The sequence below is a fragment of the Ostreococcus lucimarinus genome, chromosome 5, assembly GCF_000092065.1.
Source record: "Ostreococcus lucimarinus CCE9901 chromosome 5, complete sequence".
NCBI classification, from domain to species: Eukaryota; Viridiplantae; Chlorophyta; class Mamiellophyceae; order Mamiellales; family Bathycoccaceae; genus Ostreococcus; species Ostreococcus sp. 'lucimarinus'.
This window is the reverse complement of record NC_009359.1, coordinates 262,203-289,139: the sequence shown is the minus strand read 5'-3', so window position 1 is coordinate 289,139 and position 26,937 is coordinate 262,203. Positions and strand designations below refer to the sequence as shown.

Genomic DNA, 26,937 nt, shown 5'->3' with positions numbered 1-26,937 from the left:
TTCAAAGTGTTTACTTGACGTACGCGTCTAAGGTTTCCTGGAGCTTGCTTTGGTCGAAGTCCCCAGTGAAGACGCACTCGCCGAGCTCGCCCTTTAACAAAATCAAGCGCAATTTCCCATTCGCAGCCTTCTTATCCACCGCCATCAAGTCCATGAACATTTGAACCGTCATCTTTTCAGGGACGTCGATCGGGGTTTTGCACTTGTTCAATAAGGCGATCGTGCGCTCCTTGAGCGAGGCGTCGATCCAACCGAGTCGAAGAGACATATCCGCCGCCATACACATACCGGCGCTCACCGCTTCGCCGTGCAACCACTCGCCGTAGCCGAGACCGGTTTCTATCGCGTGACCGAACGTGTGCCCAAGATTCAGCGTCGCTCGAACGCCGCCCTCCCTCTCATCCGCGGCGACGACTTCCGCCTTGTTCACGCACGATCGCTCGACGGCGTACGCGATGGCTTGCGTATCGCGCGCGAGAAGCTTATCGACGTTCGCCTCGAGCCATTCGAAAAACGGCCCATCGCGAATGAGACCGTATTTCACCACCTCTGCGATCCCGCTCGCGAACTCTCGATCGGGAAGCGTCTTCAACGAATCGATATCGATCAAAACGCACTCTGGCTGATAAAACGCCCCGATCATATTCTTCCCGAGCGCGTGGTTCACCCCGGTCTTCCCCCCCACCGAGCTATCCACCATCGCCATCACCGTCGTCGGTATTTGCACGAACTTCACCCCGCGCTGATACGACGCCGCGGCGTATCCCGTCATATCACCGATCACGCCCCCCCCCAGCGCCACGAACGTCGTCCCGCGGTCGAGTCGCGTCTCCAGCGCCCTCGTGTACACCGCGTTCAGCACCTCCAAATTCTTATGCTCCTCTCCGTCCGGCAGCACCACCGTCTCCACGCGCAGTTTCGAATCCTTCGCCGTGAGCGCTTTCACCGTGCGATCGAGGTATCCAAGCCCCGCGATGGTTTCGTTCGTCACCACGAGCGCCGTCGACCCCGCGACGTGCGCGCGCAGCGCGTCCCCGTCGTCCAGCAGCCCCGTCCCGACGTAGATCGGGTACGATCGATCGCCCAGATCGACGTTGACGACGTCGACGCCGTCCATCGCGACCGCGCGCGCGGTCCCGGCGCCCGCGCGCGCGCCCGCGCGCGGCGACGCGTTCGGCGTCGCGCGACCGCGACGAGGTTTCCCGCCGCGCGCGCGCGCGACGCTCGCGCGCGCGCTCCGAGGCGCGCGCGCGTCCGCGAGCGCGCGCGACATGTGCGCGCGCGATGTCTCGTCGATCCGACGGCGCGTTCGAGCGCGCGCGCGCGTCGAGCTGTGCGGCGCGCGCGCGCGCGTCGTTATCCACACTTCAGCGCGCGACGACCGATGGACGCCCTCGCGACGGCGCGCGGCGCGTTTCGCGGCGCGCCCGCGGCGCTGACGACGCGAACGAAGGCGCGACGCGCGCGACGCGGCGCCGGCGCCGGCGCGGCGCGCGCGAGCGTCGGGAGCGTGTCTTTTCGAGGAGGGCCGGGGACGGCGTTCATGTCGCGCTCGCCCAAAGACGCGGCGACGCTCGATCGCGCGCGACGCGCGCAGGCGTGGATCGATGCGTGGGTCGTGCGCACTGGAGACGTGGACGCGCTGGCGCTGGTGAAGTACGCGCTGGCGACGTGCGCGGAGGTTGGGGGGATCGCGCTCGCGCTCGCGGCGGCGCAAAAGTACGCGTTGGCGAGCCTGCACGCGACGAACCTCGGCGCGGCGAAAGCGATCGTGGCGGTGATGTTTTTCATGCTGGCGTTTCGCTCGCGGGTGTTTTCGCCGCTGAACGCGTCGAGACCGAAGATTGCGAACGAGCGGTTGGCGAAGAAGCAGAAGAAGCGACCGTCGTGGACGCCGCCGGCGATCGTGTTCCCGTTGGTTTGGATATCTATGGGATTTTTGCGCGCGTTATCGACGATGTTGGTGTTCGCGCAAACCGGAGTGGTGACGCACCCGGCCATATTGGCGCTCGTGGCGCATCTATCCATCGGCGACACGTGGAACAGCATCAACAACGTCGAGAAGAAACTCGGAGTGGCCGCCGTCGGCGTGCTCTTCGTCGTCGGATCGGCGTATAACGTGGTGTACCAGTACTACAAGGTGGTGCCCACCGCGGGATACGTTATCGCGCCGTTGGCCGTGTGGTTGACCATCGCCACGACGCTCGTATGGGGGATTTGGTGCATCAACACGCCTCGCGAGCCGCTGTATCCGACCAAGCCGCGCAAGTTCAACAACTAGATCTCTGTTTTACATTATGTTTCTAATCGCGCGAGTTTGTCTATAGTATCTGCCACCATTCGTTTCACCACGAGCTCGCCGGCGACGGTTCGCCAGGCAAGAAGCAAGCGTCGTCGTCTCCACGTTCGCGCCTCAGCGAATCGTTCTTCCAGCGACGCTTGAGTTGCGTTGACCCATCGCCGCAACCACACGCGACGACGGTTGTGCTCGAGCTTCGGCGTGATATCTGCCCACGTTTGTTCTTCCCAGAGCGTCGTTCGTGCGCCCGAAGCCGCTACTTCGCGCCAGGCGCGGAAGCAATTCACGCGAAGCTCGTTTCGCCATCGCTCGACTTCGCCGTCGACGAAGGTGTACAGACGCTTGATGTATCTAACGCCAGCGACCCATTTGCGGAAGGCGGCTCCGCCGCATACGTAAAAGTCCAGCTTATTGACCGCGACTTCGATCGCGACGGCTTTTTCGCGCACGCCGACGCTTCGAACTACGTATCGACGCATGGCTTTAAAGGATTTGCGCAACAATACCGCGCGCCTGTGCTCCTTCGCCACCAAACTCGGCCCGGTGAGAAGCTGTTCGTACGTGTGATCGATCCACGCTTGGAACGCCTCATACATGATTGTTTGCGATTCGTTGAAGACGATGTGCGGGACGTCGAAGTCCAAAATCTCACCTTCGTCACCGATCGACTTGTACGAACTTCGACTCACGACGCTTCGAGTGCGGCGCGTTTTTGCACGCGAACTACCCAGCGCGCCGACGGACGGCGCCCACGGTACTGAAGATGCGCCATGGTGCTGAGACAAAGAGCGCGCCGTCGATGATCGCTGCGATAACGGCGTAGTGATGCCAAAGGTGTGTTCGAACGGCTCGCGGTCGCGACTCAACTGAGCGTTAGCTCGCCACCGCAAACCAAACTTCAATGCGAGCGCGTTTGCTTGTTGACGATGATACGGTGCATACTCGCTCAACGTACGAAATGCTTTCGTCATGAGCGTTTGCTCGTAATGCACCAACGCCAGAAGTTCGGCTTTTGCCTCGGCTCTGTGCGCGTACATGACGCGCGACCATCGAAGAAACGCCATCCGCGCCGAAATTGCGCCAGGGAAGCCGTGATTGGCACCCAAGCTTTTATATCTACTGCTCGGCTCATGTGTCGCGAGCGCGACGACTGCGAAAGCACTAAGGCCTAAATCTTGCCGCGCCGCGCTTCTGAGAAGCGCAAAACCGCTGTGAACCCAAGCCTCAACGTTCTTTGAAGCGATGAAAGCCTTATCTCGATTCGCAAGCAAAAGCTTTCGCTCGCCGACCATCTTCGCCAGCCGCGTCAAGCTCGTCAACGCGAGCACGTTCGCGTCTAAAACTACCCTGAGCGCGTGCTCGATCGCTCTGTTACTTGTCGAATTCAGCTTAAGCAGTGTGCTTCGCCGTAACGTCGCTCTACATTTGCGAACCCACTTCGCCGCCGCCACGAGAGTGTCGCAGAAAGCCTCTGAATACGCGCACATGCCATCAATTTGGTACGAAAACATCGCGTCGACGGTCACGTTTGCGTCAAGTGGTTCGGCCAACATCGTGCAGTCGAAGTGCCGCCGTGTCGCGAACGAAGCGTCCGCCGCGGGAGCTTTGCGCGAGTCGTCGGACGTCGAAGGCGACGCCGACGCCGAAGCGTCTCGCGAAGGCGGCAACGGTGTCACGGGATCGTTCATCGCCAGCGCCGGCGCCGGCGACGACTCTCGCAATGATGGCTCGGCGACGGCGGCGGGCGAAACTTCGACGGGCGCCGTGACTTGCGCGATGCGGCGGAGCGCGCGCCTCGCCGCCTCGTTCGCCGACGCGCGCGAGGCGCGACTCGCGCGCGGCCCGAGCAATGTTTGGACGGAAATCGGCGCCGCGTCGAGGACGCCGCGCGCCTTTGCTCGCCAACCTTCGCGCAATTCGTCCACGTCTCCGCACACTACGCACACGGTCGCGAGGAACAGCGCCGCTTGCGTCGCCGCTTCCGAAGGCGCCGCGGTTTCCCTCGCGTCGATCGATTTCGCCGCAAACTTCACCGCGGGCGCGATCGACGCCACCACAGCCGCGGTCATCGCCGCACTCCTCCCGTCCCACTGTAGCACGTAAAACCGCAACGCCTCGAGCCCTTTCGCGACGTGACTCGCGTCGTCGCCCGCGTCGCTCGAGCTCGCGCGCGTCGCCACCTCCGCCGCCACCTCTTCCCCGAACGTCTCTCCCCTCACCGCGCAGCACGCCGCCCCGAACGCATCGAACGCATCCGTCCGCGCGCGCCCTCCCCGCGCCAGCCCCGCGCGCACGCCCTCGACCACGCGTCTCGTCTCGCGTCCGTTCGTCTCCGCGCCTCGCGCCAGCGCGTCCCGCAGCGCCCTCCCCGCCGCCGCTCGCGCCTCGTCGCTCGCCTCGTCCGCGCGCATCGCCGCCGCGAACGCCATCGTCGCCCTCGACGTCTCGTTTCGCGTCGGCGCGCTTCCGTCGCGCGACATGTCGACGACGAATCAAATCGAGTCCAATCGCGCAATCGCGCCACCGATTCGATTCGACGCGTTCGCGCTCGCGGTCGCGTTCGCGTTCGCGTTCGCGTTCGCGCCTCGCATGCGCGCCGCGATCGCGCGATCGCGTCCGTCCCCGCGCGCGCGTCTCGCGCGTCGCCGCGACGCGTCGCGCGTCGCGACGCCGACCGCTCGTATGAAACGCCGTCATTCGCGCGACACTACTACACGGAACGTGACCACCGCACTGTTCGTTCACACACCGCGATACTTCGTGAGTCGTGAACGCTCAAAACAGGGACTCCTCCGCGAGGCGCCTCGACCGCACAGTCCCTGTTGGCGAGTTATGACTGGTCAACGATTTATTGAGTCATGAACGGTCACTGAAACCCCACTGATGTTGCTCTGAACGAGTCAAAATCCCGCGAGGCGCCTCGACCACACGAACGAACACGCGCGAAACGCGTGACGTCGCGTGACGTCATCGAAGGGATAATCCGAGGGGCTCGGCGGACCTGTCGCGCGACGCGCGCGTCACTGTGACGCACGAACTCACACACCGACAACGCACGATGTCTCCGGTCGTCGTCAACGCCATGAGCGTCAAGCCCACCGTCCGCACGGCGTCCGCGGGCGTGTTCACGAAGGGTAAGAACTACGCGAACATTCAAGAGGCCACCGCGGCGGGACTCGTCGGGGCGTCGGCGCCGTTCCCGGAGGGACTCGACGTGCTCGGATTCTGCAACGGCATCGACGGGGCGTCGCTCCAGCGATACCGCGAGGCGGAGCTCACGCACGGTCGCGTGTCGATGCTCGCGACGGTGGGATTCTTGGTCGGCGAACAAGTCGAGGGGTCGAGCTTTTTGTTCGACGCGCAGGTGACGGGTCCGGCGGTGAACCACTTCCAACAAGTGCCGACGCCGTTCTGGTTCGCGATCGGCGCGACGATCGCGATCGCCGAATCCACGCGCGTGCAAGCGGGCTGGCAAGATCCGGGTCAATCCGACAAGCTCTTCTTGCTCAAGGATGGCTACACGCCGGGCGACTTGAACTTCGACCCGCTCGGCCTCGGCCGAGGCAAGTCCGAGGAAGAACTCGATGAACTTCGATTGAAGGAGCTCAACAACGGCCGCCTCGCGATGATCTCCATCTCGGGTATGATCGCGCAAGAACTCGTCGATGGCTTGAACTTGATCCCGTCCGACGTCGCTCTCGAGCTCGGCAACGGCGACTTGCAAGCCATGGAGCAGGCGTGCGCCGGCAAGCCGGATGAAGCCGCGTGCGCCAAGGCGTTCGAAGCGACTCTCGAAGCCGCCGCTCGCATGAGCTAAGCGTCGAATCTTTCTGATTCTGCTTCATCAATCTCGTCATGAGATTGAGTTCTCTCCGAGCACGCGCGTCGGGTTGAACTCGCCATTCAAGCTTTTACACATTTTTTGTAAACCTCTAACGTCAATTCTTACTGAAATCAATCACCCCTACTGCCGCCTTCGTCATCGTCGTCTTCGTCGTTTGTTATTTTCTGTTCTACTACAACCTCGTATCGTTCGTGTCGTTCTATCTAGTGCTGGTTGACTACGTCGCGTCGCAAAAAATGCACGCTCGCTCACGTCGTCCGCGTACTTCTTCGCGGTCTCTTCGGCTCGGGTTCGACAACGGGCGCTTTGTCATCGCGCGTTTTCGGCGATGCGATGGACGCCGTCTTAGAAGCTGTGGTCTTCGCAGTCTTCTGTCGAGCGGGAGCCTTCTTCCTCGCAGTCGGTGGATGTTCGTCGGTGCCAAGCGCGTCGTCGACCGGCTCTTCGAGAGCGGGCTCCGCGACGGGTGCCGTGGTCGTCGCCGCAGCGCGCTTCTTCTTCGTCGTCGTCGCTTTGTTCTTCGATTTTGCGGCCGACGATCGTTCGCCTCCGCCTTGGTGAGAAGCCTCGCCGTCGTCGTTCTGTTTCTTTGCGAGCGCGCGGCAGCGTCGCATACAGTGCTTCCCAGTGCGACCAGGCAGAACCGCGGTGAGACGCGCCCATTCGTTGAAGCCGTTCTCCTGCCAGTGGGGACCCATGGCCGCCATCAACGCCGCGTCCTCTTCCTCAGTCCATGGTCCAGTCTTGATGCCAGGATCGAGTACACCCGTCCAACGCTCGCGGCACTGCACGTCTGTGCGCGTCGGGACGTGCTCTTGAACCAACGACCATTTGATTCGCTCACCCTGCTTGTACGCGCCGACGGCGACGCGCAACGCTTCGTCTTCCTCTTCCGTCCACGCGCCCGTGCGCCTCGTGGGCTGGATCCGACGCCAACGATGAAGAAGTTGCTGCCCGGTGTGACCCGGCAGCAGACGGGCGAGCTTAGTCCAGTGTCCGACGCCGTGGTCCTTGATCCAACGCAAAATGAACGCGTCTTCTTCCGGCGTCCATGAGCTCTTCACCAGCGACGGATTCCATTCCGCTTGGTAGCGCATCGCGCACTGATGCGGCGAGCGAAGAAGTTTTCCGGGCGTGATCTTGGCCGCGAAAATCTCCTCGGCGATCAAGGTCCAATTCCTCTTCGTCTCCCATCCTTCGGCGAGTTCGATGAGCATATCGTCTTCCCTGTCCGTCCACGCTTCTGGACAGATTCGCGGGTCGACGACGTTCATCCACCGTAATCGACAATCATCCACGGTGCGCAACGGCATGTGCATGCGAACCACTTCGCCCCAATCGATGGCTTCGGAATCGCGCAAGACGACGTCCAAACCGCCCGGCTGGAGGAGCGCGCTGAGCGGTTGCACTGACATTCCCGCAAGCTCTTCCAGACTCATGCGCTGATCCGTGAGTAAACGGGCTTGTTGCAGCTGGAAGTGCACACCTTTTCTCAGCTGTGCGTCTTCCTTGGGCGTCCAAGCTCGACAATGCGAGGCGTACGAAAGCGGTATCTTTTCCACCAAATTTGCCCAGCCAAGACGAAGCATGTCCGCGTTCGGCGTGATTTGCTTTTGCAGCGTCGCCTGAGACATGATCCCTGTGGCGTCGTCCGAATGAAGCGATGCGCTCGCGCGGCTCGATGGATTCCACGCCGAAGGCACTCTGAAGTACAAATCGCTCTTCTGCCCCCACAAGTCCATCATGGCCTCTCGCAGCGACCAGTGCACGCGACGACCCTTGCGATTTCTCCAACGCGTAACCATCGTGATCAAGCGCTCGTTCCTCTCCATCTTTTCATCCAACGCCCGCAACAGGGTAGATATGTCTTGCTGAAACTTTTGATTCGCGTCCAAGGCCGTCGACACCGCGTCCACGTCTCCCGAAATCTCCAAACTATCCTTCTTCGTCGCCGCCCACGCGGGAAGTTGCGGTCGAAACGCGCTCGTCTTCATCTCCGTCCGAATCTTCGGTGCGAGCGATTTATGAATCGCCGGCAGAAACATTTGCGCCGACTCCGCGTTCCTCACCTGCGGATTCACCTTGAGTATCTGCAGCGCCCTCGAACCCTGCGCGTTCGCCGCGTCCGCCGTCGCGTCGTCCGCGCGCGTCTCCCCCCCCGCCTTCGCCTCGTCCTCGTCCTCGCCCTCGCCCTCGCCTCGCGTCCCGAGCGCCCCGACCCTCGACAGCAGCGCCTCGTCCCTCGTTCCCAATCGATCCATCGCTCGCAGCACCCCGTCGTCGTCGTCGTCGTCGTCCTCGTCAACGTTCGCGTCCGAATCCCCGTCGCGCGTCCCGCGCGTCGCCAATCGCATCCCCACGTCCAGTCCGATCGCCATCGCCAGCCCCTCGTCGTCCTCGACCGCTCTCGGCGCGTCGCGCGCCATCTCGCCTCGCGCTCTCGGCGCGTCGCGCGTCGCGTCGTGCGGGCGCGTCGTCGCGATTCGCGCGCGAATCCGTCGACGCGCAATTCGAACGCGCGCCGATTGTCCGAGCTCTACACTGTTCGCCCACACGACGCAGAGATTTACGTTCGCGGTCGAATTTCGCGCGAACGTCGCGCGCGTCGACGGCGCGCTGACGATTATTATATGGTGTACGCGCGCGTTCGGGTCGGTCGGTCGTGCGCCGCGAGACACCCGCGTGTCGGTCGATCGCCGACATCCGCGTCGCGTCGGTCGCGCGCGCGGCCGGCGCCAGCGCTCGACGCGGATGTCGGCGATCGTCGCGCGCGCGAGCCGACGCGCGGCGCGCGCGCTCGAGTCGCGCGCGCGTCCGTCGCGCGCGCTCGACGGATGGGCGCGCGACGGATGGGCGCGCGCGGCGACGGCGACGGCGACGGCGACGGCGACGGCGACCGGTCCGACGACGCGCGTCGAGCGCGGACGCGCGAGCGCGACGTCGGCGAGCGACGACGCGGCGGTCGGGCTCAAGGCGCGCGTCGCGGCGGCGCTGGAGCGCGCGAACGCGCGACTGCGGGCGATCAAGCGGGCGCACGGGGACCGCGTCGTGGGCGAGGTGACGGTGAACATGGTCGCGGGAGGGATGCGAGGGATCACGGCGATGCTGTACGAGACGTCGCTGTTGGACGCGGAGGAGGGGATACGGTTCCGAGGGCGCGCGATTCCCGAGCTGCGGGAAAAGTTGCCGAAGGCGCGGGGGGGCGAGGAGCCGCTGCCGGAGGGAATCATGTGGTTGATGCTGACGGGGGAGATTCCGAGCGAGGCGCAGGTGAGGACGCTGAGCGCGGAGCTGGCGGCGCGCGCGGAGGTGCCGAAGGCGGTTTTCGACGCGCTCGACGCGCTGCCGAAAAACGCGCATCCGATGACGCAGCTGAGCGTCGCGCTGATGGCGATGCAACCGGAGAGTAAGTTTGCCAAGGCGTATCAAGACGGCGCGCACAAGACGACGTTTTGGGAGCACGCGTTCGAAGACTCGATGGATATCATCGCTCGTTTACCCGCGGTGTGCGCGGCGATCTACAGGCGAACGTTCAAGGATGGGACGCTCGTCGCCGCCGACGCGAGTCTGGACTGGGCGGCGAACTTCGCGCACATGATGGGGCACGATTCCGAGGCCGTGAAGGAGCTCATGCGGTTGTACATGACCATTCACGTCGACCATGAGGGCGGGAACGTGTCGGCGCACGCCACGCACCTGGTTGGGAGCGCGTTGAGCGATCCGTACCTCTCGCTCGTCGCCGGCTTGAACGGCCTCGCCGGCCCGTTGCACGGCTTGGCGAACCAAGAGGTGCTGAAATGGCTCAACGAGACGCGCGAAAAAGTTGGCGACAACGCGACGAAGGAAGAACTCACTGAGTTCGTGTGGGCGACGCTGAAGAGTGGCAGGGTCGTTCCGGGATACGGCCACGGCGTGTTGCGAAAGACGGATCCGAGATACACGTGTCAGCGCGAGTTCGCGCTCAAGCACTTGCCCGACGATCCGATGTTCAAGCTCGTGGGTAAGCTCTTTGAAGTCGTCCCGGGCGTGCTCACCGAGACTGGTAAAGTGAAGAACCCGTGGCCCAACGTCGACGCGCACTCGGGCGTGTTGCTTCAATACTACGGCATCACCGAAGCAAACTTCTACACCGTCTTATTCGGTGCCTCGCGCGCTATCGGCGTCTTGAGCCAACTCACGCTGTCTCGCGGGTCTGGATACCCCATCGAACGCCCGAAATCCGTCACGTCGCAGTGGATCGAGGAAAAGTTTGGCAAAGTCGAGGCGTAGCCGCGTCGGGCGCCCACCGCCAGCGCTCCTCTTACGCATCTGCGTTTTTATTTCAAATACAATCCTAGTAGTACCACAACAATCGCGCCAGTCTCACTCGAACCGAGTCTCACTTGAACGGATTCGCATCCGCTCGTTTCGCCTGCTCCACGTCCGCCGCCGTCGGCGACGCCCTTCGTACGTTTTCGCTCACCAGCTCCGCCGTCGCCGCCGCGTTCCCCGTTCGCCCTCCCGACGTCCCCTCCAGCACGTCCATCTCCGCGTACAACCGCGTGGCGACTTCTTCCTCCTGCAGCATCGCCGTCTTCTGCGCCTCCCACGCCTTCTCCGCCTGTTCGCGCGTCAACTCGCCGCGTTCCTTTCGGAATCGCTCGAACGATTCCGCCCACTCGGGCTTGGGCGGTTTCGCGCCCTTGTTCCGCCCGCACCGCGACGCCGCGGGCGCGCACGCGTTGAACATCGATCGCCGCGCGCTGTCGCGCGATGCGTCGCGCGATGCGACCGTCGCGACGGTCGCGACGGTCGTCGAGTCGCACAATGCGGCTCGCGGTCGGTCGTCGAGCGACGCCGCGCGTCGCGCGCGCGCGGCGCGCGCGCGCGACGACGCGCGCGGCGACGACGCGCGACGTCGCGCTCGCGCTGCTCGACCGCGACGGGGTGATCAACGTCGACGTCGGCGCGCCGGGCGTCGTGGACGTCGCGCAGTTCGAGCTCATCGACGGCGCGGCGCGCGCGGTGCGAGCGCTGAACGACGCGGGCGTGCCGACGGCGGTGGTGACGAATCAGACGGCGATCGGAAAGGGGCACGTCAGCGCGGCGTACGTCGAGGACGTGGTGCACGGGGAGATGCGACGCGCGCTTCGCGAAGACGCCGGGGCGACGCTGGGGGAGATTTATTACGCGCACAAGGCGCGAGACGAACCGTGCGACCGGCGAAAGCCGGCGCCGGGGATGGTGGTCGAGGCACTCGCGGCGAATGGGCTCGCGGATGAGCCGTCGCGGGCGGTGTTCATCGGGGACACGGTGACGGATATGCAGGCGGCGGCGAGAGCGGGCGTTCGGCGGTGCTTGGTGTGCACGGGGTACGGAGAGGTCATGGGTGAAGCGCTGCGGTCGAAAAATCAACGACTGCCGTACAGAATTACGACGCGCGCGGACGATCCGACGATGTCGCTTCCCGATGAGTGCTTTCCCGTGGATGTGTATGAAGACTTGGCGCACGCCGTATGTTGTTTATTAGCAGTGCCCAGTTTTACGTAGTTCTAGCTCTAGCGTGCTCCGTCAGTAGAAAGATGGTCTTGTACATGCGCAAAACCATGTAGATTGCTTTGCAAGCGGCGTCGTGCGTCATCTGGTCGCACGAACCTTCCGTGATCGTCGCCAACAAATCATTTTGCGCTCGCGTGATTTCCCGCAGCCTCTTGCTGTGCTCGGCGCCGATTTCGCGCGCTTGGTCATCGGCCCAGCTCGAGCGCGCGCGCAAGGCGGACGATAAAAGTGCGTGAGCCTCTGTGTTCGTCTCACTCTGCTCGTCCGGCCAAAGGAGATGTAACGAACGATGATCGCCGTCGTGCTCCCGCGTCTCGTCTTTCCCAGCGATGATCAAGCGTACGTCGCGTTCGAGCGTGTCGATCGCCGTTCGCAACGTCTGCGCGTACGTGACGTCGGCATGAATGCGGTCCCGGGACTCAAGGAACGACCGGGAAATCATCATCAACTGTCGCGCGCTCGCGACGTCGTACTTGACGCGTTTCAACAAAACTTGCAGCACTTCGTGGTCGGTCCAAGTGTACTCTTCGAGCGTCTTGCGCCGCTTTCGAGTCGCCTTCTCACAAAACAGAAGCTGACTCTTCACGCGTACGATCGCCGCGTCCAACGCATTCGCGTTCGCTCGAGCCTCGCTCGCCCCGATCGGTGACGCCGACGCGGCGACCGTCGCGTGCGCCGGTCCGAACCTCGACGGTTTCGGCGTCTTGAAGACGCTCTCCGGCACGACGCGCTGCCCACACTGCACCGAGCTCAGCGTCAGCCGTCGCTCGTCCAGATCGGCGTCAGGCGTCCCGCGCACGCCCTCGTCGTCCAGCGTCGGCGCGCTCGAGCTCGACCGCCTCGGCGCGACGGACGCGTCGCCGCGTCCGGCGCGTTCGCGTCGCTCGCCCCGCGTCTCCAGCCGCGCCAGCTCCTCCCTCTTCGCCCTCGCGTACGCCTCGCGCGTCCATCCGCCGTCCAGCGCGATCTCCATCGCTTCGATCGCGTCCACCGCGTCGACGGCGTCGAGTCCGATCGCCGCCCGCGTCGCGTCGCCCTCCACGCGCGCCGCCGCGCACCTCGGGCACCGTCTCGCCGTCGCCGAGGCCAGTCCCCCGCACGCGTCGCACGGCACCACTCGCGCGCCGCACCGCGCGCACGCGAGCGACACGAGCGTGTGACACGGCGTCGGCGTCTCCGCGAGCGCTGCGCGCGTCGTCGCCGTCGCCGTCGCCGTCGCCGTCGTCAGTCGTCGCGTTCGTCAATTCGGGCACCACGCATCGAATCGCATCGCGTCGCGCGCGTCGCGCGTCGCGCGCGTCGCGCGTCGCGCGCGTCGCGTCGTCGTCGCGCGTCGCCCGCACCGCCCGACGTCGTCGGCGCGTGATCGCACGCGCCTCGGCGCGCGCCGTCCATCGCGCCGCACTCTGCGGCGCCGAATGTCGCGACGCCGACGCGACGCCGACGACGACGACGCGCGCGACGCCAAGCGCGTCGCCGCGACGCGCGACGCGGTCGCGCCCGCGGTCGCGCTGCACATGACGCGCGCGCAGCTCGCGTGCGCGCGCGCGGGGTGCGTGGTGTGTCGACGCGCGGTGTTCGCGACGGCGGGCGTCGCGAACGCGCCGAACGCGCGGCCGGAGGCGTGCGCGCGCGCGCGGGACGGCGGCGAGCGAAGGAAAAGGATCGGACTGTACGACGCGCGACGCGCGCGCGTGCTGGCGGTCGGCGACGGGGACTTCACGTTCTCGAGGGCGGTGGCGCGCGCGCTGGGCGGCGCGGGGGTGACGGCGACGTCGCACGAGACGAGGGCGTCGTTGGATGCGATTTACGGGGAACGAGCGATGGAGGAGACGCTGGGAGAGTTGGAAAGGTTAGGAGCGCGCGTCATTCACGGCGTGGACGCGGGAAATTTGGGCGAGACGCTGCCGGAGACGGTGGAGCGGGGGACGTTCGACGCGGCGATTTGGAACTTTCCGTGCGTGGCGCGAGACGCGGACGGGTCGGCGAGAGAGGCGGCGTTGGGCGGATTCGACGCGAGGAGCGCGGAGGAACTCGAGGCGAATCGGGCGTTGGTCGAGCGGTTCGTCGCTGGGGCGAGCGAGTACGTGGTGAGGAATGGTGGGGAGATTCACGTCACGCACAAGGTTGGCATGCAGTGCGATTGGGGGATCGAGAGCGCGGCGGCGACGACGGCGCCGGGCGTTGTTTGTGCCGGAGCGGTTGTTTTTGATCGAATGTCGTACCCGGGGTACCGTCCGATGAAGGCTCTCGTCGCGAAGAGTTTTCCCGTCACGGATGCGCGCACGTTTGTGTTCACGAACGCCGAGGATGGCGCGTCGATTACACTCGCCGAAAAATCCAAGTTGGTGAGCAGAGTTAATACGCAATAGAGACTGATTCAAAATGAACAAAACGCTAAGAATAGAAACCGTAGGTACAACATGATATATCGAGCATCTCGACCGATACAAACAGAATCAACACAAAACGACAAACCATACTCCTTACGCGCCTTTAACGCCGGTGAGACCCTTCGCGAGTTGCTTGACGTTCTTCACGCCGGCGCGCGTGTACTGATCGTTTTCCCACGCGGCGCCACCGGCGCGACATCCACCCTCCCACACGTGAACAAACTTATCCATCCCCTTGTAGTGCTTTTCGAAGATGCGTCTATAGTACATCTCCTCCTTACTGTGCGGAGGGTTGATTGGGTACGTCGACTCCGCCTTGGCGAAATCTTCGTCGGATATTTGTTCTTCGCAGAACTTTTGGAGGTCCTCGACCCAGTTCAGGCCGACGCCTTCGCACTGCATCGCCTTGGTGCGCCAGAGCACGGGGTCAGGAATCTCACCATCGAACAACGCGCGCAACGCGTGCTTTTCCGGCTTTTCTTCGCCTTCGATTGTTTTATACTTCGGATCAACCGCCATCACGGCGTCGATGACGCGCGGATCCAAGAAAGGCACGCGCGCTTCCAAGCTGTGAGCCATCGTCATGCGATCGGCACGCTGGCAGTTCACGTTGTGCAGGTGACCAAAGATGCGACGGAGTTCGTTGTGCACGTGGTTGGAGCTCGGTGCATCGCGGAAGTAGAGGTAGCCGGCGAAAAGCTCATCGGAGCCTTCGCCCGTGAGGACCACCTTGACGTGCTGCGACGTGAGCTTAGCCAGGAAGTAGTTCGGAATGGCGGATCTGATGAGCTCCGGCTCGTAGGTTTCAAGATGGTAAATCACGTTTTCGATGTTCGCACACGCCTCTTCGGAGGTGAAAAGGTACTCGTGATGCTTCGTGCCCAAGAACTCGGACATCATACGAGCGGCCGTGACGTCGGGCGAACCCTCTTGACCGACGGTGAACGACAGGTACTCTTGCCCACTCGCCTCAAGAAACGGCTTTAAAACAGTAGATACGACCGCAGAGTCGAGACCGCCGGATAAAAGAAGCCCGATCGGAACATCAGCCATGGTTTGATCAAGAATCGCCTCTTCGAGAATCGCGCGAACGTGCGACGTGTCTTTCGTGCCGACGGCGTCGTCAAAGTCCCAGGTCGGGTTGTACCATTTCACAAAGCCTTCCTTCGGAGTCCAGTAATAACCCGCCGGGAATTCTTCGATGCGTTCGCAGTCTTGGTCGCAGATGGCTTTAAGCTCGGACGCGAACCACATGACGCCATTCTTGCCGTACCCGATGTACAGCGGTTTGATTCCACAGTGATCGCGAGCGGCGATCATGTGCTCACCGTCGTCACCGACGACGACAAAACCGAAGATTCCGTTCAGCTCTTTCACGAACTCGTTCCCGAGATGCTTGTAGAGCTGCAACAAAACCTCCGAATCACTTCCCGTCTTCGCCGCCGTCAACCCGTACTTGGCTTGCAGTTTACGAAAGTTGTAAATTTCACCGTTCGCGCACACCGCGTACGTCTTCGCCGCGTCCTCGTACACGATCGGTTGTTTGCCTCCCTCGGGGTCCATGATCGCCAGGCGTTCGTGCGCCAATCCATAGCGCTTCGAACCGTAATATCCCGAGCCGTCCGGCCCTCGCGTTCGCATGCGCGCGCTCAGCTCGCGCATCAGCTCCTCTCGTCCGTCCTCCATCGCCGCGTTCGGGTCATACATGGCCAGAATGGAGCACATCTGCGTCCCAATCGCGCCGGAGCCCTGTCGTGCGTCATCGCGCCGTCGCGCGCGTCGTCGTTAGTCGCACGTCTTCGACGCATTTTCGCCGCCGCCAACATCGCGCGCGCTCGCGTCGTCGCGCGCACCTCTCCCACCGCCTTCGGCGCGTCTTGAAGCAACAGCGCGTTCGAGATTGAGTTCTTCGACCCGCGCGCGGTGAGTCCGCGCCCCGCGATCGCGCTGCGAAGCGCTGCGCGCGGCGAACGCGACGCGGAGGCCGCGCCGACGCTTCGCGCGCGGACGGTGCCGACGCGCGCGGCGGAGGCTCGAAGCGCGCTCGAGGCGCCCGAGCGGTGCATCGCGTCGGAAGCGTTCGTCGCGACGAACGTCGCCGAGGGCTGGCGCTCGCGCGACGCGCGCGACGAGCTGTGCGGGCTCGGCGACGCTTCGGCGAGCCAGACTGTCGACTGGGAAGACAAATACTCTTGGACTGTCGCGCGAGAATGAGACGCAAATGAGACGCGTGATTTCGAACGGGAGCGAAACGACGTGTAAACAACGTTAATGCGTGTGAGTTATCACATCCACGGCCCTCGAGGCGTGGTGACGGACGAGCAAGGGCTCAGTCGGTTTGGTCCTCGAACGCGCCCGCCGCGGGCGAAGGGCCAGCCGCGTTGGGATCGACCGCAGGCATCGCAGGCATCGCGGGTGGCGCGTCGGCGCCGATGAGCTTAAGGATGTTCATCGCGCGCTTTTGCGCCTCGATGCGCTCTTGCGCCAAGACCTCGAGCTTGGCGATCTGGTCGTCCCACTTGGCTTCCTTCGCCTTCGCGACTTCGAGGTCGAACGACATCTCTTGCACTTGTAAATTCTTAATGAAATCTCTCAAACACTCCGCGATAGCGTAGGTATCGATGCCATCATTATACGCCTCCTCGATCCTATCCACCAGCTTTCGTTCCTCGCTCACCGGAAGCTCCATGAGCTCGTCCATCACGCGCTGCGCCGGCGACGCCGACATCGTCATCAACGCCTGCGTCATCACCTGAATGATGTTCTGCAGCACCCCGAGCGTCTGTTCGTTCTCGCCTCGCTTTTTCGACTCCGTGAACACCAAATATCCCGCCCCGAGCACGCCGGTCGTGAGTTCACCGCCGTTCGCGCTCGCCTTGACGTTGCTCACGATGCCCTCCCACGACGTCGCCTGAATGATTCTATTAAACGTCTTCACGTCCTCATCCGACGGTTCGGTGGAGATTCCGTACATCGCGTCCGACTGCGCGCGTCTCGCGACGTCGCGCCTTTGCGTCGCTCGCCCTTCGCGCGCGCTTCCGCGCGTCCGCGTCGTCTCGCGTCCGCCGCCGCCCCCCGCGCGCGTCGTTCGCGCGTTCCGGAACGTCCGGCGCGTCGACGACGACGCCGCGGACGCCGGCGCGCGCGCGCGCATGCGCTACGCGACGCGTTCGACCGTCGCGGCGCGCTCGAGGCGCGATCGACGCGCGTGGCGCGCGCGAGTGCCGCGCGCGCGGCGCCGCGACGTGTCCGTCAACACGTGTCCGTGTTGAATACAAAGTTTGAGACCGCGGCAACGACCGCGCATTACCCTCGCCCGCCGCGCCGCACACCGCCGCGCGCGACGGCCGCGCGACCGCCGACGCGCGACGAACCGAGCGCGAACGTCTCGCGTCGTCGCTCGCGCGCGCGGAGGTCTCGCGCGAGGCGCGCGCGCGCGCGCGGGACGCGAAAGAAACGCGAGCGATCTGCGGTGGACGCGTCGCGACGGCGGAGCGCGCGTCGGCGCGTCATGAGAGGACGCAAACGCGAGAACGACGACGGCGCGCGAGCGACGCGAGCGCAGGAGGGACGAGGAACGTCGCGGCGACGGCTGGAGGACGGGACGTCGACGACCGGGGATGAGACGGAGTTGTTAAAGGTGGGCGCGCGCGCGACGACGCCGGGACGCTCGGGACGACGCGCGAAGGACGAACTCGAAGACGACGCGCGATGCGCGACGCGAGGACGGTGATGCGAACGACGATGGGGTGATCGATAGTGAGACTTGAAACGCGAGACTGACTGGAGACGGTTTGACGTCGCGCGCGCGCAGAGAATCGCGGAGTTGGCGCCGGACGCGAGGTCGTCGGTGCTGAACAAACTGTTTTCAGAGTACGGGGGGTCGCCCGGGAAGTCGCCGACGGGGAAAGTTGTCGCGTCGTTGGTGTCGCCTGGCGATGACACGCGGAGCGTGGACGCGACCACGGCGACGAAGGCGTGGAACTGGCGCGAGGATGCTTCGGAGTGGGAACTCAAATCGCTCACATCCGCGCTGGGGTTGCCCAGCGCGGGGACGCGGCCGGAGCTCGTGGAGGTGGTGCAGAAACACCTGACTGATTTGGCGGAACCAGCGGATCAGTTGAGCGTGTCGCTTGCAAAGTTGGCGAGAATCATAACCGCGCACGACAAGAGCCCTATTTTGAAGTTGGGGAAAGGAGACAGCGTCGTGCGAGTTCGAGACGCGGTGCTCGAGTTGCACGAACGCGCGAAGGAACAGGTGAAGCTCGTGCTAGAGGCTGATCCGTTCAAAGAGATGCAGAACCGCGAACAAGGTCCGTGCGTGTTAGATTTGGCGTACTTGTATATGGACTTTGTGAGTCGGGCGTTCGGGACGATGATGCCGTTGCTGCGCGCCGAGTCCGTTGGTGCGTTGGAAGCCGGAACCAGTGTGACGCAGCAGCTCAACCGCTGTATGTTTCTGATATTCAAAGTGATTGGGACGTCCACAAACGAGGGTAACTTGTACGACCCGCGAAGAGCGGGCAAATTCTTGATTGAACTCGGTAGATTGCGACGGGCGTGGCGACTGAATTGCGGAACCATATTGAGTTTGAACTCTCACTTCGACGAAATCGTCAACTCGGTGGACAGCGTCGTCGCCAGTGAGTCCTCGGCCGACGTCGAGCCTTACGATCCGACGCAGATAATTCAGTTAACCCCTTATGCATTGACAGAGCTTCACGAAAGTTACCACGGTCCGCCGACGCACGCACCGAGTACCGCGAGAACGCAGGAACCGTCCGACGTTCCAAAATCCTGGTCAGCCGTGTGGCAGCCAGTCAGTGGTGCGAGTTCCCCAGGAAGACAGAATGTCCGAGATGCGTCGACTAGTCCGGAGGACAACATAGGTATACGAGACTCAGGAGAGCGCATCCCGCGCGCGAGTAACGATGGTCGCGACGCTCCACGTGTTTCGAGTGGCAACGAAGACGGTGCGGTCGAACATGCGATTCCACTCAACCGGGCTCTCATGGGTCTTCATGACCAACGCGAGCGGCGGCGTGACGCGCCTTCGTCGGCGGCGGCGCACCGTTCAACGTCAGCGAATTTTGCCCAGCGAGCTTGGAGGTTTGAGATGCCGCAGCGTCGCGTTGCAAACGACGAACACGAACTACTGATACCGCGTCCCGGTGGGCACGTCGTCGATCTCAGCGACCTTCATGGACCTAATCAGGGCGAGCCAGACCTGACTGGAATGATCAACAACAATCTGACCGTAAGTGATCGCGCTTTCATGGACTGGGTGAATCAGGGACACATGGATACGATGGTAGATGACATTGCGACAGGCCGACGTGCTGCTCGTGAGGCGGGAGAGGCGGAGAACGACGACGCCCAGGCGCCGCCGACGGACGCGAACGAGGCTCGACTCCATGCATCTCGTTTAGCGAGTAGCACGCAAGTGCACGCTCGTCTGACGTTCACTGAACGTGGCCAACCAGTACGCGTGCCGACGCAACAGCCGTTGAGTCAAGCACGTATGCGTGAGGCTACCGGGATCACACGTCTCGTCAGCAACCTTTCCACTCGACTTCGATCTGTTTCGGCACCGTTATTGGATACTGGAAAGAATAAGACTCGGTCTCCGAATATGATCAAGCTCTTCGAGCACATCGCTCGCTGGGAACTACTCGGGTACTCCAACACGTCGGACGTTGCAAAGATTGGTACCGGTTCACCGCACCTGTTGTGCGAACGTCTTGCCAAGCAATCAGCTAAAGATGGGCGTTGGTGCGCTGTCTTGGGTCGCGCGCTCACCGTTCACTGCATGCCGATGCAGATATGTATCATGAACGGCTTGCTCAGCGAAACGAATGGTGAATTCCCCACAACCATCGCGCCTGCGTCGATGTTCTGTACGGCCGTCACCGTGGTGATTCGCATGGTGCTGGCGGCGTACGTTGAAGCGGGCGAAGCCCCGAAGCTGCGTCCGGCTAACTGGTGGAAGACGCTGGCACATCTTGCAGACGTGCTCATTTGCTGGAGTTCAGGCTCGAACGGTATTTCATTGACGTTCCCAAACACTGGAAATAGCGGACGTCATGAAATGAGCGATGTCGTGGCTAAAGCTATCCTTGCCGGACTCGTCATGGAAGACGGTTTAGGTCCCGACTGCTGCTCACCGAACGCCGAGTTGTCGTGGGGAAAGTTGTTCGCTCAAGCTGCGCCAAAACTCTTGCACGACTTGGCTGATGCCGAGGTATCGACCACCGTTGTAGACTCTGTAAGCGGTCTCTGTTTTTTGTTTGCGCGCATCATTTGCGACGCAGCGAAAACGGACACTCGATGGGTTCCGGCGATCGAGCTTACGCAAACGACGATCCCGCAGCAACTTCGACAAAGTGTACTGGAAACTGCTATGTGGGCAAAAGAAGTCAGACTCACGGCTGAGCGTGCTGGTTCTGTGTCTGCAGACTACATGAATAAGGCGGATCTCACCGTTAACGACGATCCTTCAGTGCCAGGTTTGGCGTTTCATGACAAAGTCAACGCTCGCAGGGGCGTCCGCCTCGGTGTTCTCGTCGGCTTGGCCGCGGCGATCTCATCGGTTTCTGGCATGCGAATCAAATCGTGCTGCTCGAGAGTTACGGTGCCACTCGACGATGACGGTGCAGCGCTTGAAACTGGCGTTGAGACCAACTCAAAAGCCGCAGCGAAAAGTCTGAAGCTCGGACCAAGTTCAGCGAGCAACTCGCGACGAGCATCGCGCTCTCAAGCGAACGACGTGGTCGACCTCGATCCGGTCGTTGCGGCGTTTAACGACTGTGTTAGTGCTCTTGCGTGTATCGCTACGCCTTTGGCAATATTGGGATGGGCTCTGGACGGTGGACACAAAGGTATTCGAGGCGGTTTGTCCCTCCTGGGAAATTCGCGCTGGTTGACTGATTCGCAAGGAGAATTCCCAGTGTACAGTCCAGCGCAACAAATCGTCGATATGACTCAGCTTTTGTTGCATTGCTTCTGTGAGCTTCGTCCACCGAACGCATCCGCATCGAATACCGTCAACGCACTGCTCACTGACCCGAAATGGCACAAGACGTTTTCTATGCTCCAAGCCGCGTCGCCGAACATGTTTTACTTCGGCAGCTCGCTCGATTTGATCGGGGCCTCAGCGGACGTCTTCCCACATTCGTTCAAGATTTCTCGTCTTCGCAAGGATCTTAAACGCCACGCGGCGGAGTTTCAAAACGCATCATCCATCTCGCTGGTGCTCGATCGCAGCTCACCTTGCCCTTCGGCTTGGCGAGCTATCAACTCTTTGTGCCGACGAGCGCTCGTGGGGCGATCTTTGAACGCTTCGTTTGAAGGTGAAGATGGATTGGGCGACGGCGTAAATCGGGAAGCGATGCAAATTCTGATCGATACTCTCGCTCGTGGGGCGCCGAATAAGCCCGGGGAAGCCGTGTTGTGCGCTTTGTCGTCCGAAAACGCCAATGCTTCGGCGTTCTTGACGCTCCGCCCCGACGCGCCGCTCGCCGCGGCTGTGTTCTTTGGGAAGGTCATCGGCCTTATCATATCGAGTAACGTCACGGTTGTTTTGCCATTAGCACCTTGGTTGTGGAGTGCACTGCTTGGTCGCAGAGGCACGCTTTCGCAGCTCTCTGCGGTGGATGAAGAATTTGGTAGAACGCTCATGACGCTCCATACGCACCCGCTTTCGCACGAAAAGAACAAGTGGGTTGAGATGTCCGGGTTGAACTTTTCGCGCACGGTGCGTTTGCCGAGCGGCGAAATGGCCGAGTACGAACTCGTTTCTGGTGGCCGCCAAATCGCGGTAACCGATCACAATCGCAAGCATTTCGTTCAATCGTATGCGTGGAACTCGATGGAGATGGTGCACGGGGAGAGCATCGAAGTCGTGGCGCAAGCCGCTCGCAAAGGGCTGTGCGACGTCATTCCGGCCGAGCTGCTCTCATCGCTCTCGCCCGTCGACCTCGAGCGTTTAGTGTGCGGGCTCCCGAAAATTTCCGTCGAAGCTTGGAAGAAAGCGACGATTTACGAACCCAAGGTGACGACGCCTGAAGAAGAGCGTCGAGTCGAGTGGTTTTGGGAAGCCATCACGCAATTTTCGTCCGCCGACCAGGCGCTACTTCTCCATTTCTGGGCCGCGTACACCCATCTACCGCACAGCGGATTCGAAGGTTTGAACTTCAAGGTGCGTTTCGACGAGAAATTATCCACTGATCACCTTCCCATGGCGCAAACGTGTTTCTTAACGCTCAAGCTTCCCAAGTACGCGAGCGCCGAGCAAACCGCCGCTCGTTTGCTCCACGCCGTGCGCACCGGCAGCAGCGGATTCGGTTTCGCCTGAGCGGCGACGACCGCAGTACCATACGTACCATACTAGACATTAACAGTAAAGATTGTTTTAATTTTCATTGACATTTTTTCTTTCACTCCACCGCGAGTTCACGCCGCCGATTCAAACGCGCGTCGACAGCCAAAGCGCGTCCCGCCGTCACCGGCGCCATCGCTCGAATCAGACCGCTCGCGCCGCGCCACACGCCGTCGCGGCCCGCGCGCCGCGACGCACGACGATCGCGCGTCGCTTCGTCGCCATGGCGTCCACATCGCTCACGATCACGCAGCAGTTCGAGCGCTACGTCGTCGAAAACCATCGCGACGCCCTCGTCGATGCGCTCACCGCGCCCGACCTTCGCGCGCCGTACGCCGTGCGCGTCGACGCGCTGAAGCTCTTCGCCGCGGTGCCGATGCTCGCGAACGCGATGTTACATCGACCGCTGGCGCTCATGCCGGCGCTGGACGAAGCGCTGCGGAGCGCGCAGGGAGAGGTGATGCGGGCGACGCGCGCCGCGGCGGAGGCGGGCGACGGCGAGGCGGCGACGCTGGCGAAGAAGATGTCGGTGAAGGAGATCGTGCGCGCGCGCGTGGACGCGGATAGGCTGTGTGAGACGTACCCAGAGCTCGCGCCGGGGATCGGGAGCATACGGACGAGGCACGTGAATCGAATGTGGTGCGTGGAGGGCGTGGCGGTGCGCGTGGGATCGGCGAAGTCGCTGGAGGCGGAACAGGTGTTTGAATGCGTCAAGTGCGGACATCAGTTTTTGATTCCGGTGAACGTGGAGGAGGGAAGTGGTGGTGAACCCCCACCCGCGTGTCCGCGAACGAAGCCGTGCAAGGGGAAATCGTTTCGATCGGTGCCGGCGGCGCGCCGAATGGTTCGCGATTATCAAGAGATTCGGATTCAAGAGCCCGTCGGTGGTCCAGCGGGCGGGAGCGCGCGCGCGGCGCCGCGCGCGTTGCTCATTGTTTTAGAAGATGATTTAGTTGACAAAGTTCAGGCGGGTGATGACGTGAAGATGGCAGTTGTCGTGCGACGCCGCTGGTACAAATGCGCTCGCGAGCAGCGATGCGAAGTCGAGCTCGTCGGGCACTGCGTTAGTCTGCACGTCAAACAAAAGCAGCAAACAGTTGAACGAATCGTGGACGATGTAGAAAGTGCTGCGTTTGCTGCGTTTTGGCGCGAACACGAATCAAAACCATTTTATGCGCGAGATATGATTTTGCGCGCCATGTGTCCGCAGCTCTTTGGCATGGCGACGCCAAAGCTTGCGCTGATGCTGGCGCTCATAGGTGGAGTTCCCAGGCGAGATTCGAGTGGTGGACGCGTGCGCGGCGAGTCGCACATTCTTCTCGTCGGTGACCCTGGCATGGGCAAATCGCAGCTTTTGAAATATGCCGCCGCCGTCGCGCCGCGAGCGATTATGACCACGGGTATGGGCTCGAGCGCTGCCGGTCTCACCGTCGCCGCTACGAAAGAGTCGGGAGAATGGGCGCTGGAAGCCGGCGCGTTGGTCCTGGCAGATGGTGGAGTGTGCTGCATAGACGAGTTCGACTCTATTCGCGAAGCCGAGCGGGCGACGATACACGAAGCGATGGAGCAACAGACGCTGAGCGTCGCCAAGGCGGGCATGGTGACGACGCTTCGCACGCGCACCACGGTAATCGGAGCGACGAACCCGAAAGGTGGGCAATTCGATATGGGATCGAGTCTCGCAGTGAACACAGGATTAGCGCCACCATTATTGAGCAGATTCGATTGCTTGATCGTGTTACGAGACGATCGTAAACCGTCATGGGATCGTGCGGTGAGCGCGCACATTTTGGAAACGCACGCTCGATTGGGCGCGATTGAGGACGATTTACCGTCGGGTACGCAAAGTTCCGATGGGCGCGGTCGTTCGTCGTTGTCGTCCTCCGTCGCGACGCAGCCAGGGAGCTCTCAACTCTCCGATGGCGTGCGATGGGGACGCGCGCTCGAAAAGTGGGGTGCTGTTCCACAGGCTGCAGAGGAGGTGGCGGACGACGTCGCCGGCGAGATCCCGGCGAAGCGAACGAAGCGTTTGCAAGACGCGAGCGTGGCGGCGTGGCCGTTCGACCGTCTTCGGCGCTACATCGCGCACGTGAAGAATGTGTTTCAGCCACAACTCACAAGCGATGCCGAACGTCTGCTCACCGCGTACTACCAGGCGCAAAGGCGCCTGGAAGGTCGCAGCGTCGCTCGAACGACGATTCGCATGCTCGAATCGCTCATTCGGTTGACGCAGGCGCACGCGCGACTCATGTACCGTGACGTCGCGACGCGGCTCGACGCCACGGTCGCAGTGTGCTTAGTGGAAGCATCCATGCTTTCGCTCGCGCCGTTCATCACGCTACCGGCTACGAATGCCGGATTCGCGGACGACGCGGACGCTAGCATTCGGGAAATCGAAGCGCGTCTGGCGCGACGTTTGGACGAAGAACTCGGGTCTGAGTGGCGCGACGGGCTGAGCGCTAAACGAAATAGAGGAGACGAAGAAGAAAATGTCGAGGGCGAAGACGAGGAGAACGACTTTAGACGAGGAAACGTGCGACGTAACATGTAAATTTGACACTACACACAGCTCCACACACTAGTTACATCATCAACTCGTCAACCATTTCGTGCTTGTTATCTCTTGTGCTTCGGATTCTTCTTCGCATCTTTCGCTTTCTTTTGCGATGCATCGATCGCTTTCGGATTCGCCTTTGTTTCCGGCGACATCGCCTCGGCGAACGCCGCGAACGGACTCTTTTGCTCGGGTTCTTCCCACGGACGTCTCAACTTGGCGTTGTCTTTTTCCCCGCGAGAGAGCACGTGCACCTGCCACAGATTTCCATCCCACAAGTTCAACGGCATCATGATCGACTGCAACAACAACGGCGGCACGACCTTGAACGCAAAGTGCAACATGCTCACCATGCAACCGCCCATGATGTTGCTCATCAACACCTTGCGAAACTCTCGCACGTCGTGTTCGTACAGCGTCACCTTCTCCGTCTTCGTCTCCCCACTCTGCACATCCTTAACCTTCACCTCGCACGTATCTTCCTCCAGTTTCTTCTTCCTCTTCTTCATGGTCACCCACAAATGCGCAAAGCACAGCGCCAACATCGTCATCGCCACCACGAAGCACATTCGAATCTTCGCCACGTGCGCCGGATCCTTATAATCGATCCCCATGCGCTTCCCCCCCATCAACAAAATCGGCGAGATGAACATCTTCGGCGAGATCGTCGGCGGCGTCGGCTTCGGCGCCGTCGTCGAGTCCCGCTTCCCCCCCGTCGCCGTCGTCGTCGTCGTCGTCGTCGTCGTCGTCGCCGTCTTCGTCCCCTCCGTCGCCTTCGCGTTCGGCGTCTTCGCCTCGCGCGCCGCGTCCGCGTCCGTCATCTCCTCGATCTTCGCCATCGTCGCCTTCGTCTTCGCGCGTCGCTCGCTCGCTCGTTCGCGCGCGTCGTCGTCGTCGTCGTCGTCGTGTGCGCCCGCGCGCGAGATCGCGCGCCGTCGTCGTCGCGGTCGCGATCGACGCGCGCGCGTCGGTCGACCCACCGCGCGAGGTTGGACGCGCGCGCGCGATCGACGCGCGCGCGGTCGCGCGCGCGATCGCGATCGATCGACCGATCGACCGCTCGATCGCGCGTCGCGCGCGATCGCAAAAAGTTTTAAAAAGTCTCGACGCGCCAGACTGTTTGCGCACACGACGACCGACCGCGCGCGCACAAAAAGTCGCGCAGATATTTCGGCGCCACGTCGGCACGGCATCGCGCGACGCGCACGCGAACGCGCGCGCGCGAGCGAGCGAACGAACGCGCGCGCGAGCGAACGAACGAACGAACGCGGGCGCAAAGTCGCGATCGAACGCGCGCGCGATCGACGCGCACGCGGGGGGCGAGGCGAGCGCGCGCGCGCGGGAACGCGCACGCGATCGCGCGACATCGCGCAATCGAGACGCGCCGTCGAGGTGAATCGCGCGCGCGCGCGGCGTTGAGACATGCCGCGGACGCGCGAAGATGCGAACGGGGGTGAGAATGAATATTGTGCGAGCGATCGGCGCGGTGCGGGCGGGGAAAGTGCGTTCGCGCGCGACGGGAAGGCGGGAATCGCTGACGACGACGCGGATGCGCGACGCGGGGCCGACGGGCGCTCGACGGCGGATGTTGGGGCTGAAGGCGCGATGCGATCGCGTGGGAGCGATTCGCAGGGGATGGATGGACTCGGGGAAAGTCTTGAACGCGCGGTGCGGGTGTCGGGGACGTCGACGATGGAGGTGTTGGACGCGGTGAGCGAGGCGCGCGGCGCGGGAGGGGCGCGCGAGGCGCGCGAGGCGAGACCGGACGCGTCGACGGCGAAGGAGGGAGAGCTGGCGAAACGGATGTCGTCGTCGAGCGTCGGGGACGATGGATGTGAAAGTGAAAGTGTTGCGTACGGTAAGCAGAGGGTCGCGGATGCGAGCGAGAAAGCGGCGAATGCGGACGCGCGCGCGGGCGCGTGGCGAGGAGGT

General features: G+C 62.6%; 15 protein-coding genes across 15 annotated transcripts; 7 read left to right on the top strand and 8 right to left on the bottom strand.

The window, feature by feature from the left end:
- Positions 1-10: 10 nt before the first annotated feature.
- OSTLU_38791 (predicted protein) lies at positions 11-1,117 on the bottom strand (the record flags this gene model as incomplete). Its single annotated transcript, XM_001417690.1, has 1 exon — positions 11-1,117. The coding sequence occupies one exon, from the start codon at positions 1,115-1,117 to the stop codon at positions 11-13; it is 1,107 nt and encodes a 368-aa protein (XP_001417727.1).
- A 651-nt stretch (positions 1,118-1,768) lies between these two features.
- Positions 1,769-2,260, top strand: OSTLU_8326 (predicted protein; the record flags this gene model as incomplete). The annotated part of the gene is made up of 1 exon (XM_001417940.1): positions 1,769-2,260. A coding segment is annotated over one exon (492 nt), but the record flags the coding sequence as incomplete, so codon positions are not given.
- A 35-nt stretch (positions 2,261-2,295) lies between these two features.
- On the bottom strand, positions 2,296-4,728 carry OSTLU_15380 (predicted protein; the record flags this gene model as incomplete). Its single annotated transcript, XM_001417689.1, has 1 exon — positions 2,296-4,728. The coding sequence occupies one exon, from the start codon at positions 4,726-4,728 to the stop codon at positions 2,296-2,298; it is 2,433 nt and encodes an 810-aa protein (XP_001417726.1).
- A 629-nt stretch (positions 4,729-5,357) lies between these two features.
- OSTLU_31645 (fucoxanthin chlorophyll a/c binding protein-like protein) lies at positions 5,358-6,250 on the top strand (the record flags this gene model as incomplete). The annotated part of the gene is made up of 1 exon (XM_001417939.1): positions 5,358-6,250. One exon carries the CDS (start codon positions 5,358-5,360, stop codon positions 6,114-6,116), a length of 759 nt encoding a protein of 252 aa, XP_001417976.1.
- A 519-nt stretch (positions 6,251-6,769) lies between these two features.
- On the bottom strand, positions 6,770-7,216 carry OSTLU_9737 (predicted protein; the record flags this gene model as incomplete). Its single annotated transcript, XM_001417688.1, has 2 exons — positions 6,770-6,982; positions 7,145-7,216. Coding segments are annotated over 2 exons (285 nt in total), but the record flags the coding sequence as incomplete, so codon positions are not given.
- Positions 7,217-8,897: 1,681 nt separating this feature from the next.
- Positions 8,898-10,412, top strand: OSTLU_24535 (predicted protein; the record flags this gene model as incomplete). The annotated part of the gene is made up of 1 exon (XM_001417938.1): positions 8,898-10,412. One exon carries the CDS (start codon positions 9,213-9,215, stop codon positions 10,410-10,412), a length of 1,200 nt encoding a protein of 399 aa, XP_001417975.1.
- Positions 10,413-10,521: 109 nt separating this feature from the next.
- OSTLU_31642 (predicted protein) lies at positions 10,522-10,872 on the bottom strand (the record flags this gene model as incomplete). The annotated part of the gene is made up of 1 exon (XM_001417687.1): positions 10,522-10,872. One exon carries the CDS (start codon positions 10,870-10,872, stop codon positions 10,522-10,524), a length of 351 nt encoding a protein of 116 aa, XP_001417724.1.
- Positions 10,873-11,051: 179 nt separating this feature from the next.
- On the top strand, positions 11,052-11,504 carry OSTLU_8077 (predicted protein; the record flags this gene model as incomplete). Its single annotated transcript, XM_001417937.1, has 1 exon — positions 11,052-11,504. A coding segment is annotated over one exon (453 nt), but the record flags the coding sequence as incomplete, so codon positions are not given.
- Positions 11,505-11,664: 160 nt separating this feature from the next.
- On the bottom strand, positions 11,665-12,654 carry OSTLU_15375 (predicted protein; the record flags this gene model as incomplete). Its single annotated transcript, XM_001417686.1, has 1 exon — positions 11,665-12,654. One exon carries the CDS (start codon positions 12,652-12,654, stop codon positions 11,665-11,667), a length of 990 nt encoding a protein of 329 aa, XP_001417723.1.
- Positions 12,655-13,198: 544 nt separating this feature from the next.
- On the top strand, positions 13,199-14,053 carry OSTLU_92735 (predicted protein; the record flags this gene model as incomplete). Its single annotated transcript, XM_001417936.1, has 1 exon — positions 13,199-14,053. One exon carries the CDS (start codon positions 13,199-13,201, stop codon positions 14,051-14,053), a length of 855 nt encoding a protein of 284 aa, XP_001417973.1.
- Positions 14,054-14,078: 25 nt separating this feature from the next.
- On the bottom strand, positions 14,079-15,985 carry OSTLU_31639 (predicted protein). Its single transcript, XM_001417685.1, has one exon. The coding sequence runs from the start codon at positions 15,797-15,799 to the stop codon at positions 14,168-14,170; it is 1,632 nt and encodes a 543-aa protein (XP_001417722.1). The 5' UTR covers positions 15,800-15,985; the 3' UTR covers positions 14,079-14,167.
- Positions 15,986-16,403: 418 nt separating this feature from the next.
- OSTLU_92734 (predicted protein) lies at positions 16,404-17,228 on the bottom strand (the record flags this gene model as incomplete). Its single annotated transcript, XM_001417684.1, has 1 exon — positions 16,404-17,228. The coding sequence occupies one exon, from the start codon at positions 17,226-17,228 to the stop codon at positions 16,404-16,406; it is 825 nt and encodes a 274-aa protein (XP_001417721.1).
- A 4,620-nt stretch (positions 17,229-21,848) lies between these two features.
- OSTLU_38506 (predicted protein) lies at positions 21,849-22,427 on the top strand (the record flags this gene model as incomplete). Its single annotated transcript, XM_001417935.1, has 1 exon — positions 21,849-22,427. The coding sequence occupies one exon, from the start codon at positions 21,849-21,851 to the stop codon at positions 22,425-22,427; it is 579 nt and encodes a 192-aa protein (XP_001417972.1).
- A 598-nt stretch (positions 22,428-23,025) lies between these two features.
- On the top strand, positions 23,026-24,765 carry OSTLU_1571 (predicted protein; the record flags this gene model as incomplete). Its single annotated transcript, XM_001417934.1, has 3 exons — positions 23,026-24,127; positions 24,197-24,284; positions 24,495-24,765. Coding segments are annotated over 3 exons (1,461 nt in total), but the record flags the coding sequence as incomplete, so codon positions are not given.
- Positions 24,766-25,067: 302 nt separating this feature from the next.
- OSTLU_31635 (predicted protein) lies at positions 25,068-25,844 on the bottom strand (the record flags this gene model as incomplete). Its single annotated transcript, XM_001417683.1, has 1 exon — positions 25,068-25,844. The coding sequence occupies one exon, from the start codon at positions 25,842-25,844 to the stop codon at positions 25,068-25,070; it is 777 nt and encodes a 258-aa protein (XP_001417720.1).
- Between the last annotated feature and the right edge of the window lie 1,093 nt (positions 25,845-26,937).